Below are 17210 nucleotides of genomic sequence, written 5' to 3'. Positions count from 1 at the left end.
GTTAACATTGAAGGATTTTTCTTATTAAAGGTTATTTGGCAAAAGGAAAAAAACAGGCAAAGAAAACTTTTTTTTTTTTGAGACAGAGTCTCGTTCTGTCGCCAGGCTGGAGTGCAGTGTCGCCGTCTCGGCTCACTGCAACATCCGCCTCCCGGGTTCAAGCTATTCTCCTGCCTCAGCCTCCCAAGTAGCTGGGACTACAAGCAATGCACCACCTTGCCCAGCTAATTTTTGTATTGTTAGTAGAGAAAACACAAAAAATTTTTTGTTTTGCTTTTTTTTTTTTTAGACAGGATCTTGCTAGGTGGCCCAGGTTGGGGTGCAGTGGTGTGATCATGGCTCACTGCAGCCTCCACCTCCCAGGCTCAAGCAATCCTCCCAGCTCAGCCTATGAGTAGCTGGGCCTACAGGTGCTCACCATCACGCCAGACAAATTTTTACATTTTTTTTTGTAGACACGGGGTCTTGCTACTGTAAACCAGGGCTGGTGTTTTGCTGCTTTAAAAAAAAAAGTTTTCTGGTCGGGCATGGTGGCTCATGCCTGTAATCCCAGCACTTTGTGGGGCTAAGGCAGGCGGATCACGAGGTCAAGAGATAAATACCATCCTGGCCAACATGGTGGAACCCCGTCTCTACTAAAAATACAAAAATTAGCTGGGTGTGGTGGCACACACCTGTAGTCCCAGCTACTTGGGAGGCTAAGGCAGGAAAATCTCTTGAACCTGGGACGTGGAGGTTGCAGTGAGCTGAGATTGTGCCATTCCAGCCTGGACACGGCAAGACTCCATCTCAAAAAAAAAAAAAAAAAAAAAAAGGGTATGGGGCCGGGCATGGTGGCTCACACCTGTAATCCCAGCACTTTGGGAGGCCGAGGCGGGTGGATCACCTGAGGTCAGGAGTTCGAGACCAGCCTGGCCAACATGGTGAAACCCCGTCTCTACTAAAAATACAAAAAAAAATTAGCCAGGGGTGCTACTTGGGAGGATGAGGCAGGAGAATTGCTTGAACCCAGGAGGTGGAGGCTGTAGTGAGCTGAGATCATGCCATTGCACTCCAGCCTGAGCGACAAGAAAAAATTCCATCTCACAAAAAAAAAAAAAAAAAAAAAGTTTGGGACAGAGCCTACAAAAGTTTGCATTTCTCATTGTCTTGAAAAATCCCATCTGGAATCACTGGGCCCACATTCCCTCACAGCAACAGCTGGCTGACACTAAGCTGTGGCAGCCTCCCTTTAGATGGGACAAGCACCCGCCCCACCCCTTCAAGAAGTGCTTGCTCTTATCCTTTTCAATCGTCATTGCCTGACCCCTCCAAGGCCCCAGGGTTTCTGACCTCTGCCCCCACGTTACACATACCTTTTTGACCATCGTTGTCTCAGAAGAATCAAGTTTTGCTCTCTTGGTGTCGGGCCCATCTTCTACTCCTTGGCTAACTTTGGCAACTTTAGTTTTCTCCCTAGAGGGTGACAAGGGGAGAGAATGTAATTTTACCCTAGGAATCATGTTATTGGAATCAAAAAAAGCCTCTCCAGGTCACAGATCGGGATGGTGGTTAAGGGCAAAAGCTTTGGAGTCAGATCTCGGTTCAAATCGAGCTCTGCCATTGATAACATGATGAGTCTGGTACACTGTTGGGCACTCAGGAAATTATTGTGGGAAAAACAGAGCAGCGTAAGTTGCTCAGCACACTGCTGGGCACACAGCTGCTCTCAATAAATCAAAGTGATTACTTTGTAAACACTCTACTTGAATCATGAAATAAATAGCCAAACTTGGCCGGGTGCAGTGGCTCACGCCTGTAATCTCAGCACTGTGGGAGGCCCAGGCGGGCGTGTCACCTGAGGTCAAGTGTTTGAGACCATCCTGGCCAACAAGGCAAAACCCCGTCTCTACTAAAAATACAAAAAACTAGCCAGGAGTGGTGGCGGGCGCCTGTAATCCCAGCTACTCGGGAGGCCGAGGCAGGAGAATTGGTTGACTCCAGGAGGAGGAGGTTGCAATGAGCTGAGATCGCGCCACTGTACTCCAGCCTGGGCAACTGAGTGAAAGTCTGTCTCAGAAAAAAAAAAAAAAAAAAAATAGCCAAACTTAATTCTGCCCCTCTGCTGTGGGCAGCTTATGTTAAAATAATCTGGATTGCTTCCCACTACTATAACTTCTTTATAATATACCCAAAGAAGCCAGGCATGGTGGCTGTAATCCTAGCACTTTGTGAAGCTGAGGTGGGTGGACCACCTGAGGTCAGGAGTTCAAGACCAGCATAGCCAACATAGTGAAACCCCGTCTCTGCTAAAAATACAAAAATTTGCCGGGCATGGTGGCGGGTGCCTGCAGTCCCAGCTACTCAGGAAGCTGAAGCAGGAGAACCACTTGAATCCAGGAGGTGGAGGTTGCAGTGAGCCAAGATCGTGCCATGGCACTCCAGCCTGGGTGACAAAAGCAAAACTCCGTCTCAAAAATAATAATAATAGCCGGGTGTGGTGGCTCACACCTGTGTAATCCCAGCACTTTGGGAGGCCGAGGTGGGTGGATCACCTGAGGTCCGGAGTTCGAGACCAGCCTGACCAACATGGAAAAACCCTGTCTCTACTAAAAATACAAAATTAGCCAGGCATGGTGACGCATGCCTGTAATCTCAGCTACTCCGGAGGCTGAGGCAGGAGAATGGCTTGAACCCAGGAGGCGGAGATTGTTCTGAACTGAGATGGTGCCATTGCACTCCAGCCTGGGCAACAACAGCAAAACTCCATCTCAAAAAATAAAATAATAATAATAATAATAATATGCCCAAAGAACTAGATTATCCTAAAGCCATAAAACACTAGAGTTAGGAGATGTCTGGAACATGACTGTCCTTCCCCCATCTTGATTTTACAGGCAAGAAACTTGGAGACCAGAGAAATTTCAGTGACTTGCCTGAGAGGCTGAACAAGAGAAGAGTTCTCAGTCTCTTGGTAGGAAGCTCCTATCTCACAGAGCCTGTCTTTCCCTCTCAATTAGCAAGTTGGAGGGTTTTGGAGGGGGTGGTCAGAAACTGCAGCCAAAATACCTAACTCATATAGTTTTACAATAACGTATCATCTGCCATCTTTCACCTAGAGACTACAAAGTCAAAACACGGCAAGTCCTGTCATGTAAGAATTACCAAGTTCTGCAGCCTCAGTGTTCAAAATGAGAGGATGAGGTCTGTTTGTTCTACCAGAGGAGTCTCTCTGGATATTGGACACCTTTTCCAAGGTAGACTTTGGCTGAATATGCCTCCAGAATCACCCAACTATTTTGTACTCATTTTACTATCTCTCAACTTGAAAACATGTCAGCAGACCAGGCGCAGTGGCTCATGCCTATAATCCCAGCACTTTGGGAGGCCAAGGTGGGAGGATCACTTGAGCCCAGGAGTTCAAGACCAGCTTGAACAACACAGCATAGATCCTGTCTCTACACATAAATAAGTACATAATTTAAAAAGAAAAGTATAAAAAGGAGAAAATGTTATGTTCTCCCCTCCTCTCCCAACACTTACTCTACAAACTCATGCTCTCCTAGATTGGCAAATGTGTATCCATGGTAGCCAAAAACATCTCCTGTAAAGAACTTGATGCTATTTTTGTGACAGATCTGGTCAACTTTAACTATGACATCCCTGGAGCAGCAAGTCAGACACACCTGCAGAAAGAAAGAAATTGGCTGGGTTTGAGTTTTGCAAACTGTGAATCACTGCCCTGATGTCTAAATAAATCTTAATGAACAGTCTCTCTGGGCATGCTTAAAGCACGTTTCAAACTGGTACAACAGGTTCTTTGGGCCCTATGGCTAGAAGACAAAAGAAAAGTTGCAGGTTTCAATGTGTAGAAAATATAAGTTATGAGACCGTCACGTTCTGCAGCCAAAATAAAATGTGTTTAGCTAAAAAGTAAAAGCCACTCAACGAATGTTTTCTGTAATCCACGAACATATACACATTTCATAGTTCTCATAAAAAAAAATAACTTAGCATGTTGTTTCTATACTGCTAAATCTATTAAAATCCAAATAAGCTACAGGGAGAAGCAAAACCAGTTTTTTAAATTGACCCAAAGGTCATGTTTAAATACAAGGGCTTTTTCCCCCCTCCTTTTGATTGATATGTTAAGATAAAGAAGATAAACAAGTCCTGTTGAGATCATTTTTCCAGAGATTGCGGTGTGAAACTTTATCTGAATTTAAGGACAAAAGAAAAGGTTACAGACCAAGTGACCTTCCATTCAGGCTTAGACAATGAACTGGTGATTCACTCAGTGGAATTATCAGTGTTGCTCTGGGGCCTCCAGGTTGTATTCCAGTAAGTCGAGGTATTGGAAATGGCTAAGTTCTACTGCACAAAATACCATCTTTTCGGGAGAAGCTTTGTGATCATGGTCAAAAGACAACTTCCAAATTGCACATGCTTTCTCCTGAACAAAAGGACATTTTCACTTGATAGACCCTCTTTGCTGTTGTCTAGCAGCCTGAATACCGAAATAACACTCACAGAGAAATGTGTTCCTTTGGTGTTTCAAAGAATGCAGCCACCCAAGGAAAAATCCCATCTAAAAAGTAAGAAATCCACAGGTGAACATGCAACCAATTGATCAAATGGAACCCTGCAGAGTCTAAAGTAACTATAAAACCTGCAAGGACCAGCCAAACACGGCCTGCAAGGCAGTCAACATGGCCCCATGCACACGCATTACACAATCAACTGGCCTCACACTTCAGTTTTAACAAACCCTCTAATTCTACAAGTTCAAGGGACACCTGGCATAAAATAAATGTGGTTACTACAGATAAGAAAATGAAGACTTATGTCCAAATGGAAAGTGTCCCAATACCTCAAGTTAAAAAATAGAAGGGACTAGGAAAAAGAAAACAGGACAAATGCACAGATGATCCATCCTTCCAAGCCCATATTTGAACAGATGCACATATGAAATAGAAAAGTGTAAAAACGGGAGGCTGAGGCAGAAAACTGCTTAAACCAGGGAGGCGGAGGTTGCAGTGAGCCAAGAGCATGCCACTGCACTCCAGCCTGGGCGACAGAGTGAGACTCCATCTCAAAAAAGAAAGAAAGAAAAGTGTAAAAAACAGGCCGGGTGCAGTGGCTCACGCCTGTAATCCCACCACTTTGGGAGGCCGAGGCAGGTGGATTACCTGAGGTCAGGGGTTCAAGACCAGCCTGACCAACATGGTGAAACCCCATCTCTACTAAAAATACAAAAAATTAGCCCAGCATGGTGGTGAGCACCTGTAATCCTAGCTACTTGGGAGGCTGAGGCAGGAGAATCACTTGAACCCAGGAGGCAGAGGTTGCCATGAGCCAAGATTGCACAATTGCACTCCAGCCTGGGCCACAAAAGCAAAACTCCATCTCAAATAAAAAAAGGTGCAAAAAAAAAAAACTACCCAACCCAAATTCTAACCTCTCATGTAACATACTGGGGCCTTTCATTTAAAAAACTAGTAGCTCATCTATGACTATTTCACATTTATCAAGATTTGTTAAGCTTTTCCAGAATGCAGGGAACTATGTCTGAAAGGTCGCAGACATTGACAAAGAATTTATCCTTTCACCTCCGCATAGATTTGGCAGTGAAACTAAATGAGGCTGGATATGCCTCATTTGGCTTATGACTACAGTGATTTTTCTCTAGTTATCCATGGCAACATGGTCAACGTGACTGTGAGAAACAGACAGACAGACATAGACCAAGATCAGGTGTGCTTTTCTTAAGACAAAACACAAGCTGTAGTTTGATATTTCTAACAAAAAAATGCCGCTGCCACAGAAATTAATCACCAACTTGTTAAGTTTTCGGAAGAAAACATTTGCAATAACATGGATTAAAGTTATGTGCAAAGATTCTGGAAGGAAGACAAAACACCAAAGACGAAACCTGGCTGAGGGAACATATGCCCAGAGAAGAAGCCAGCAGACAGCAAGTCACCAACAACTACAGCAGATGCAACAGACTGGACCTCTCTAGCAACACATTCACACAATATACTAAGCCTAAACAATAGAACAGCTTATACATTTTCTTGGGAAAAAGCTCAGAATTTGATATTTGAATGCTCTCAGATTGCTTTGGGATTTGAAAGTATATACAACTAGCACCTTAATTTGTTTAATTCCCACAGCAGATTTTATAATAAGAAACTTACAGCATCGAATTGAGTGAAAAATGACTCTGGTTTCTTCTCTATATCCTCAGTGTCCACCTTCACATCCACCATGGGGTTGAGATTCTGAGCTCGCTCCAAAGAGGCTTCAGCCCTATTTCGGCCAACAGACCCAGTACGAATCAAGAACTGAGCTCCGGGATCTTCTGGAGTTACCTAGGAATAATACACATATTTTTTTAAGTCTTGTATTTTTAGGGAAAATAAATCTTAAAGAGAATCTTTAAATTTTAAAGGATAGCTAAAATACCTACCACCTAAATTTTTTTATTTTTTATTTTTTGAGATAGTCTTTCTCTGTCGCCAGGCTGGAGTGCAGTGGCGTGATCTCGGCTCATTGCAACCTCCGCCTCCCGGGTTCAAATGATTCTCCTCCTGCCTCAGCCTCCCAAGTAGCTGGTACTACAAGCACGCACCACCACGACAGCTAATTTTTGTATTTTTAGTAGAGACAGGGTTTCACCACGTTTGCCAGGATGGTCTCAATCTCTTGACCTCGTGATCCACCCACCTCAGCCTCCCAAAGTGCTGAGATTACAGGCATGAAACACTGTGCACTGCCCTAAAATGTATTACTGTTCCTGTAGCAATTTGCCTTATGCAGGCTTCCTTCTAAGGCTTTAAAATGACTTTAAACTTTTTTTAAACTGGTCATTGATGGTTAAAGAGCACCCCCTTGTGTTTATAAAGAAAATTCACTGTCAACAAAAAAATCCATGCTTTCTTCTTCTATGCAAATTTGTAACTGCTAACAAATGACTGATTACCAGTGTCAAGAATTGACTAAATACTTAGCATGTGCCCAACTATAAGCACTTGGGGAAATACACAAGTAGTTTAAAGGATTAAATCTCTGTCTTCCAGTGGTTTAAAACTAGACCAGTGTGGGCAGGGCACAGTGACTCACACCTGTAATCCCAGCACTTTGGGAGGCCGAGGCAGGAGGATCACCTGAGGTCAGGAGTTTGAGACCAACCTGGCCAACATGGTGAAATGCTGTCTCTACTAAAAATACAAAAATATGCCAGGTGTGGTGGTGTGTGCCTGTAATCCCAGCTACCCAGGAGGCTGAGGCAGGAGAATCACTTCAACACGGGAGGCAGAGGTTGCACTGAGCTGCGATTGCACCACTGTACTCCAGCCTGGGCAACAGAGCAAGACTCCGTCTCAAAAAAAAAAAAAAAAAAAAAAAAGTAGACCAGTGCAGCCTGGCGCAGTAGCTCACATCTGTAATCCCAGCAATTTGGGACGCCAAAGCAGGAGGATCACTGCTTGAGGCCAGGAGCTCAAGACTAGCCTGGACAACACAGAGAGGCCCTCTCTCAAAAAACAACAAAAATTGCAACCTCATGAGAAAACTTTAAAAAAAAAATCAAACTTGTGCAAAAATCAGACACAATTAAGAATGCTTGAAATGAACTTTTAAAAAATATAGATAGACTATGGCCAGGCGCGGTGGCTCACGCTTGTAATCCCAGCACTTTGGGAGGCCGAGGCAGGCGGATCACCTGAGGTCCAGAGTTCAAAACCAGCCTGACCAACATGGTGAAACCCCATCTCTACTAAAAATACAAAATTAGCCGGACGTGGTGGCACACGCCTGTAATTCCAGCTACTCGGGAGGCTGAGGCAGGAGAATCGCTTGAACCTGGGAGGCAGACGCTGCAGTGAGCCCAGGTCGTGCCACTGCACCCCGGCCTGGGCAACAGAGTGAGACTCTGTCTCAAAAAAAAAAAAGAACTCAGAGAGGTGGAGAGATGAGTGGGGACTGGAACAGAGGAATTATTTCACCCCTAAGGCTGAACATCAGCAGAGCAGAGCCTCAAAGACAGGATAATATAATCCCCTAATAGCCACCAGTAAGATTACAGATTCCATACTGCTCTCAAAGTATTTCTTCACACATCAAACATCTAATTTAACCATTAATCTCTGCAAATAACCTTGCCACCTTCACCAAGACTAGGTACAACAGAAGTAATCTCCCCTCATCACCTCCTACCAACCATCCACAGCACACTCTCTATCTTACTACCTTCTCCTCCAAGAAAATGAGCTGGCACACTTCCCATTCCAGGCTAACCCTGTATCCTTGACCCATTCCATCCTGCTTCTTCAGGGATCTCATTATGTGCTGAGAAGCTGTACCACACAATGGTTAACAGTAAGGCTCTGAAATAATTCAGGCTGGATTCAATCTTTGATTCAAATCCTGGCTCAACAACTGTGTGAACCTCAGCAAGAATGTGGGAATCCCATATAAAACGAGGACATGGATAAAAACGTACAGTTGAGGGCCGCGCGCGGTGGCTCACGCCTGTAATCCCAGCACTTTGGGAGGCCGAGGCAGGCAGATCACGAAGTCAGGAGATCGAGACCATCCTGGCTAATACGGTGAAACCCCATCTCTACTAAAAAATACAAAAAAATTAGCCGGGCGTGGTGGCGGGCGCCTGTAGTCCCAGCTACTCGGGAGGCTGAGGCAGGAGAATGGTGTGAACCCGGGAGGCGGAGCTTGCAGTGAGCCAAGATTGCGCCACTGCACTCCAGCCTGGGCAACAGAGCGAGATTCTGTCTCAAAAAAAAAAAAAAAATACAGTTGAGGCTGGGCACAGTGGCTCACGCCTGTAAACCCAGCAGCTTGGGAGGCAGAGGTGGGCGGATCACTTGAGGTCAGAAGTTCGAGACCAGCCTAGCCAACATGGTGAAACCCCATCTCTACTAAAAATACAAAAATTAGCCGGGTGTGGTGGCACACGCCTGTAATCCTAGCTACTTGGGAGGCTGAGACAGGAGAATCACTTGAACCCAGGAGGCGGAGGTTGCAGTGAGCCAAGATCTCACCACTGCACTCCGGCCTGGGCAACAAGTGAGACTCCATCTCAAAAAAACAAACAAAAAAAACATATAATTGAGCCCAGAAAGTTCAAGACCAGCCTGAGCAACAATCATGAAACCCAGTCTCTACAAAAAATACAAAAAATTAGCCAGGTGTGGTGGCGTGCACCTGTAGTCCCAACTACTGGGAGGCTTAAGTGGGAGAATACCCTGAGCCCAGGAAGTTAAGGCTACAGTGAGCCATGATCGTGCCCACTGCATTCCGGCAAGGGTAACAGTGAGACTGCCTCAAAAAAAAAAACAAAAAAAAAAAACAACCCATACACATACAATTATCATTTCATCACTATCAGTCCACAGATCACACCTTCCTTGCTATGCTCTCCTCTCATGCTACACATTCTAGTCTCAATTTGGGCCCTCTTAGGTGTGGCTGTCCCCAAGCTTCCATCTCAGAATTACTTTTCACTCTGTATAGCTCCATAAACCAACTCAATGCCTCTTTCAGTTTCTACCAAAATCTGCTGTTATTTTTCAAATCACTCTTTCTGGTGCAGATTTCTTCCTGATCCACCTGAGTCTTCCCTACTGTACTGCCCACCAGCCATTTTCTCTCAGATATCCATAAACCCTACACGTCTGCCTGCTTCTGTGTGCTGTCTCCGGAGTCCACCAGCCACCCACCCAGTCACTCAAGCCGGAAGCCTCGTCTTCATATCCTTACTATTTCCATGAGAGTGGTCCATAGTGAGGTGGCTGAGAACATGGGCTCTGGAGTCAGATGCCTGGGTCCCGGCCGTACCACTAACTACTGGGGCCTTGGATGGGCCAGTACTTTTCTTCCTTTTACTCAGTTTTCCCATCTGTAAGACAGGGATGGTAATGGGTCCTTGATCTCAGATGTGTTGTGAGGACTCAATGAGATAATACAACTGCAGCTCTGAGAACAGTGCCTAGCCCCTTCAGTGTCAGCTGCTCTGGTTATTCCTGGCTTTCCTTAAGCTCCCATACACAGACCTCCCGATTCTACCACCTAAATCTATTTCTCACATCTGTGTGCTTCCTGCCATCCCTATCAGCAAGGCCACTTTCACCTCTCACCTAAACTACTAAAAACTGCCTTCTAAGTGGTCTTCTGCCCTGTATTTTGTGCCAACCATAGTTTATACAGTAATTAATGATCCACACATAAAGCCCAAAGCTAACCATGTCACCCTTCCTGTCATTTGAAACTCTTCAGTGAGTCTCCACCACCCAGAGGATTAAGTAAAAGCTTACAGTGGGGCTTCCTAGGAGCCCCTCCTGACTTGGACTTCACCAGCAACCTGTCCCTACCCACCACTTTGGGTCTCACACTCTAAAAACACCAAACTACTTTTAGCTTCCATTTCTACCACACTGTTGGGTGCCTTTGTGACACTGCTATGTCCCCTGACTAAAACACAGGCTCTTATCTTGACAAACCCTCCTTGTTCTTTAAGACTTAGCTCAGATCAGGACTCCAGGAAATCTTTCATGTACCACAACCTGAGTCAGGGAGCCTGCTATGGTTTCCGGGAAAAAAAAAAAAAAAAAAAAAACCTTGAGAATGGGAACCAAACCGTGAGCATCTTTCTATCACCAGCACCTAGCAGACTTCAGGGCACCCAGTAGGTGCTCTCAGATGCTTGTTGAATGTAAACTACATAATACGCTCTAAGATGGGTGCAGTGGCTCACACCTGTGGTGTCAGAATCGCACTGTTCTGTGATTGGCCTCCAATGTTGGATTCTTACAGCCAGATGAAGTAATTATGTAATCCCAGCTACTAGGGAAGCTGAGGCAGGAGAAGTGCTTGAACCCGGGAGGCAGTGGTTGCAGTGAGCTGAGGTTGTGTCACTGTACTCCAGCCTGGGCGACAGAGTAAGTCTTTGTCTCAAAATAAATAAATAAAATAAATAAAATGTCACTGAGGCATGGGAATGTAGAGAGAGCAGCACTTATTTTCACCTTGAAGATGAGCCTGGTCAGAGAAAGCTACATTGGAGTTGGGCTCTACCATTATAATATTAATCAAACAGCATTATGTCAGCAGGGAATGGTGGCTCACACCTGTAATCACCGCACTTTGGGAGGCCGAGGCCAGCGGATCACCTGAGGTCAGGAGTTCGAGACCAACCTGGCCAATATGGTGAAACCCCATCTCTACTAAAAATAACAAAACTTAGCCAGGCATGGCCGGGTGCGGTGGCTCATGCCTGCAATCCCAGCACTTTGGGAGGCCGAGGCGGGAGGATCACCTGAGGTCGGAGTTCAAGACCAGCTTGACCAACATGGAGAAACCCGGTCTCTACTAAAAACGTTAAATTAGCCAGGCATGGTGTTGCATGCCTGTAATCCCAGCTACTCGGGAGATTGAGGCAGAATTGCTTGAACCTGGGAGGCAGAGGTTGCAGTGAGCCAAGATCACACCATTGCACTCCAGCCTGGGCAACAAGAGCTAAACTCTGTCTCAAAAAAAACAAAAAACAAAACTTAGCCAGGCGTGGTGGTGTGTGCCTGTAATCCCAGCTACTTGAGAGGCTGAGGCAGGAGAATCACTTGAGCCCGGGAAGCGGAGGCTGCAGTGTGCGGAGATTGCGCCATTGCACTCCAGTCTGGGCATCACAGCAAGACTCATCTCGCAAAAACACACAAACAAACAAACAGCATGTGAGATCATTATTCCTAATTACTGGATACTTGTTAGGTTCAAGCACTATACAAAGCAGTCTGCCCACATTCTCTCTGATCCAGTGTTGTTTTTTTTTGTTTGTTTTTGTTGTTGTTGTTGTTGAAACGGAGTCTCACTCTGTTGCCAAGGCTGGAGTGCAGTGGCGTGATCTCGGCTCACTGCAAGCTCCGCCTCCCAGGTTCACGCCATTCTCTTGCCTCAGCCTCCCGAGTAGCTGGGACCACAGGCACCCGCCACCAAGCCTTGCTAATTTTTTGTGTATTTAGTAGTGACGGGGTTTCACCGTGCTAGCCAGGATGGTCTCAATCTCCTGACCTCATGATCTGCCCGCCTCAGCCTCCCAAAGTGCTGGGATTACAGGCATGAGCCACTGTGCCTGGCCTGATCCAGTGTTTTTTAAAGTGATGTCTGTGGACCATCTAAATCATAATCTCCTGAAACACCTTTTATTAATTTATTTCTTTTTAAGGCAAAGTCTCACTCTGTTGCCCAGGCTGGAGTGCAGTGGTACCATCTCAGCTCACTGCAAACTCCACCTCCCAGATTCAAGCTATTCTTGTGCCTCAGCCTCCCGAGTAGCTGGGATTACAGGTGCACATCAACATGCCTGGCTAATTTTTGTATATTGAGTACAGACAGAGTTTCGCCATGTTGGCCAGGCTAGTCTCAAACTCCTGACCTCAGATGATCCGCCTGCCTCAGCCTTCCAAAGTGTTGGGATTACAGGCATGAGCCACTGCGTCCAGCCCTAAAACACCTTTTAAATGCACATACTCCTGAGCTCGTCTCAGACCTAAATGAGAATCACTAGGGGTGAAAGCTAGGGCACCACGAAGCCTCCAGGCCACTCTGCATTTTCAGTTAGTCACTCAGGTCATTTTTAGGCACAAATTGGAAAAACGCTTCTCTACGCCTCCTCACAAGCAACCACCAAGGGAGATATTATTAACCCCATTTTACAGACAGGCAAGCTCAATGAGGGGATGTGAGTCTCTACTGCTCATCCAGCTAGATGTGGTGGAGCTAGAATTCAAACACAACAATAGCACCTTCAGTCTCCAGAGGCAATGGTTCATTAATGTTAGCCCTCCTTTCACAGCCCTTAAGGCACAAGTAGGAACTCACAAAATCTGCAGATCTTCATGCTGGAAAGGGGAGCCAGAGCAGGGGAGGAATGAGCTCACAACAGCGCACCTGTTCGTGATCCAGCATGGTCAGTCCTTTCACTCCTGCCAAGATGAGATTCTTGGCAATTTCAGCCCCAAGTCCTTTCAAGCCGACAAGAAGCACCCGAGAGGCCCGCAGCCTGTAAGACAAACATTGTTAACCTGATGATACAGAACAGTGAGCTTGCAGAATCACAGAAGAACAAAAAATACACAAATCATTTTGGTTTGCCAGGCACGGTGGCTCATGCCTGTAATCCCAGCACTTTAGGAGGCTGAGATAGGCGGATCACCTGAGGTCAGGAGGTCGAGACCAGCCTGACCAACACAGTGAAACCCCGTCTCTACTAAAATACAAAAATTAGCTGGGCGTAGTGGCAGGCGCCTGTAATCTCAGCTACTTGGGAGGCTGAGGCAGGAGAATCACTTGAAACCATGAGGCGGAGGTTGCAGTGAGCCGAGATCATGCCACTGCACTTCAACTTGGGCAACAAGAGTGAGACTCCGTCTCAAAAAAAAAAAAAAAAAATCATTTTGGTTCTAACTGCATTGAGGCATCACACCTCGAATCTAGGAAAGAGACAGGCTCCAATCCATACTGCACAAAACAATTCATTCAACAAATATTTATTGAGTACCTACTATGCCAGGCATCCTTCTATGGTGTGGAAATAAGGCAGTGAATCAGACATAGTCCCTGCCCTCATGAAAAAGTAGGAGACAGATAAACAAATAGATACATAATACGTGAAAAAGTGATGAAAATCAAGTGTGACAAGAATCAAGAATGATGGAGAACGCTATTTGAGACAGAAATCATACAAGCCTTTCTGAGGAGATGCCATATGAGCAAAAATCAAAATGAAATAAAGGACAAACACACAGATATTTGGCAGCAGAACATTCTAGATAGAGAAAACAGCAAATGCAAAAGCCCTGAAGCAGGAGTGCTTGGCATGTTCTAGGGACAGGAATGACAGAGAGGCTGAAAAGTTGGAACGAGGGGCCACATCATGAAGGCTCTTACATGCAATGGAAGGATTCTGGATTTTCTTCGAGGCATGATGGAAAGCCATGGGGGTAGGAAGATGTCACAGTTAAGGTGAGGGAGGATGATGGTGGCTCAAACTAGCATGACAGCAGAAGAGGTGCTGAGAAGAGGCACTAGGTAAGTATAGCACACAAGCCAAACACATGGTGGCACGAAAAGAGCATGTACACAGGAATTGCTTTTACCTTTTTTTTTTTTTTTTTTTTTAAAGACAGAGTCTCGCTCTGTTGCCCAGGCTGGAGTGCAGTGGTGCGATCTCAGCTCACTACAACCTCCGCCTCCCAGGTTCAAGCAATTCTCCTGCCTCAGCCTCCCGAGTAGCTAGGATTACAGGCGCCTACTGTCACGCCTGGCTAGTTTTCGTATTTTTGGTACAGACGGAGTTTCACCATGTTGTTCAGACTGGTCTCAAACCCCTGACCTCAAGTGATCCACCTGCCTCAGCCTCCCAAAGTGCTGGGATTACAGGCATGAGCCACCGTGCCCGGCCTTGTTTTTAGCTTTTTAAATCTGTAAAGTGACAGAAGATGAGGCTGAAAAAAGGCAATCAGAGGTCAGGCCATCCCAAGACTTCTCTGAGGTCAGCAGGAAGCAGAATAGGTCAACTATATCTTATCTGAAATCTCTTGAACCAGAAGTATTTCAAAGTCACAATTTTTTCAGATTTCAAAAAGGAAATATAGACTTTATATCATGTATTATGAAACAACTCATCAAGATCTTCGGCTGCATCACGTAACCAAACTCATTAATAATTCTGCAGCAAATGTATTATTCATACTGAAAAGGATTTAGTAATAACTAAGAATAATTTTCACACAATTTAAGTTCTGCTGGTAAGAGTTTGCTATTAATTTAATTAAAAATTAAATAAAATTTAATCACAACATTCCACCCTCGCAAAATGCACCATTTCTTCCTCTCAGTGCCTACCTACGCCTTTCCCCTTCAAAACCCAACTCCAATGCCATTTCCTCAAAAAAGCCTTTTTTATCATGGCTGAGTCAATACCAGCAAGCACACCCCCTCCCCGAACTCTTCCAGCAACAGCTACATATGAAAAGTCCCTGACAATAAATCTGCTCTCCACGACCTACATTCCTACATAGCTCTACAGACTGCTCTGCAGTTGTTTAAAATTCATTATTCAGCCGGGCCCGGTGACTCATGCCTGCAATCCCAGCACTTTGGGAGGCTGAGATGGGTGGATCACCTGAGGTCAGGAGTTCGAGACCAGCCTGTCCAACATGGTGAAACACCCTCTCTACTAAAAATACAAAAAAAATTATGGCCAGGCGTGGGGGCTCGCGCCTGTAATCCCAGCACTTTGGGAGGCCAAGGCGGGCAGATCACTTGAGTCCAGGGGTTCGAGACCAGCCTGGCTAACACGGCAAAACCGTGTCTCTACAGAAAATACAAAAATTAGCCGGGCATGGTGGCAGGTGCCTGTAGTCCCAGTTACTCGGGACAGTGAGGCAGGAGAATCACTCGAACCTGGGAGGCAGAGGTTGCAGTAAGCGGAGATCATGCCAGTCTGGGTGACACAGCGAGACTCTGTTTAAAAAAAAAAAAAAATTGGCTGGGCATGTTGGTGGCAGGCACCTGTAATCCTAGCTATTTGGGAGGCTGAGGCAGGAGAATCGCTTGAACCTGGGAGGCAGAGGTTTCAATGAGCCAAGACTGTGCCGCTGCACTCCATCCCAGGTGACAGACTCCGTCTCAAAAAAAATTAAATTAAATTAAATTAAATATTCAACTGCCATCAACACCAAATACCATGTTTACGTTTTGTTTTGTTTTATTGAAACAGGGTCTCATTCTGTGAACCCAGATTGAAGGGCAGTGGCAAGATCAGGGCTCGCTGCAGCCTCAACCTCCCAGGTTCAAGTGATCCCGCCACCTCGGCCTATTGAGTCCTGGGACTATAGGTGCACACCACTGCACCTGGCTAATTTATGGGGTTTTTTTTTTTTTTTGTAGACACAGGGTCTCACTATGTTGCCCAGGCTGATCTCCAGCTCCTGGGCTCAAGCAATCTTCCTGCCTCTGCCTCCCTCAAAGTGCTGGGTTTACAAATCCCGTCACTTTGGGAGGCCAAGGTGGGTAGATCACCTGAAGTCAGGAGTTCGAGACCAGCCTGGCCAACATGGTGAAACCCCATCTCTACTAAAATTACAAAAATTAGCCAGGCGTGGGCTGGGCACGGTGGCTCACACCTGTAATCCCAGCACTTTGGGAGGCCGAGACAGGCAGATCACGAGGTCAGAAGACCGAGACCATCCTGGCTAACAAGGTGAAACCCTGTCTCTACTAAAAATATAAAAAATTAGCCGGGCATGGTGGCAGGCGCCTGTAGTCCCAGCTACTCGGGAGGCTAAGGCAAGAGAATGGCGTGAACCCGGGAGGTGGAGCTTGCAGTGAGCCGAGATGGCGCCACTGCATTCCATCCTGGGCAACAGAACAAGGGTCTGTCTCAAAAAGAAAAAAAAAAAAAAAAATTAGCCAGGAGTGGTGGCAGGCGCCTGTAATCTCAGCTACTCGGGAAGCTGAGGCAGGAGAATCGCTTGAACCCAGGAGGCGGAGGTTGCAGTGAGCCGAGACCGCACCATTGCACTTCAGCCTGGGCGAAACAGCGAGACTCCGTCTCAAAAAAAAAAAAAAAAAAAAAGAAATACCCAAGTGGGCACAAAAATGATACACATTCAGCAGGGCACGGTGCCTCACGCCTATAATCCCAACACTTTGGGAGGCCAAGGCGGGCAGATCACGAGGTCAGAAGACCGAGATCATCCTGGCTAACATGGTAAAACCCCGTTTCTACTAAAAATACAAAAAAAAAAAAAAATTGGCCGGGAGTGGTGGCGGGCGCCTGTAGTCCCAGCTACTCGGGAGGCTGAGGCAGGAGAATGGCGTGAACCCGGAAGGCGTAGCTTGCAGTGAGCCGAGATCGCGCCACTGCACTCCAGCCTGGGTGACAAGAGTGAGACTCTGTCTCAAAAAAAAAAAAAAAAAAAAATGATACACATTCACAGCAGCATTGTCCATCTACTTCCCTCAACTTCCACAAACACCACTCTAGTCTGAGCCACCATCGTTTCTCTCCGACAAAACTACAGCAGGCTGGACACAGTGGGTCACACCTGTAATCCCAGCACTTTAGGAGGGCAAGGCATGAGGATCACTTGAGCCCATGAGTTCGAAACCAGCCTGGGCAACAAAGTAAGACTCCATCTGTACAAAAAAAA

General features: G+C 46.0%; 1 protein-coding gene across 2 annotated transcripts in view; it reads right to left on the bottom strand.

The window, feature by feature from the left end:
- Positions 1-17210, bottom strand: part of SAE1 (SUMO1 activating enzyme subunit 1) — a 78331-nt gene that overhangs the window by 52520 nt on the left and 8601 nt on the right. For both annotated transcript variants that reach the window (XM_004061043.3, XM_055369830.2), the window contains exons 2-5: positions 12943-13054; positions 6180-6353; positions 3523-3665; positions 1356-1455 (exon numbers count right to left, since the gene is read on the bottom strand). In XM_004061043.3, coding sequence (XP_004061091.2) covers positions 1356-1455; positions 3523-3665; positions 6180-6353; positions 12943-13054 — 529 coding nt within the window. The remainder of the gene's footprint in view (positions 1-1355; positions 1456-3522; positions 3666-6179; positions 6354-12942; positions 13055-17210) is intronic.

Source organism: Gorilla gorilla, chromosome 20 (assembly GCF_029281585.2).
Source record: "Gorilla gorilla gorilla isolate KB3781 chromosome 20, NHGRI_mGorGor1-v2.1_pri, whole genome shotgun sequence".
NCBI classification, from domain to species: domain Eukaryota; kingdom Metazoa; phylum Chordata; class Mammalia; order Primates; family Hominidae; genus Gorilla; species Gorilla gorilla.
Note: the sequence above shows the minus strand (reverse complement) of the source record. Positions and strands in the feature narration are given on the sequence as shown.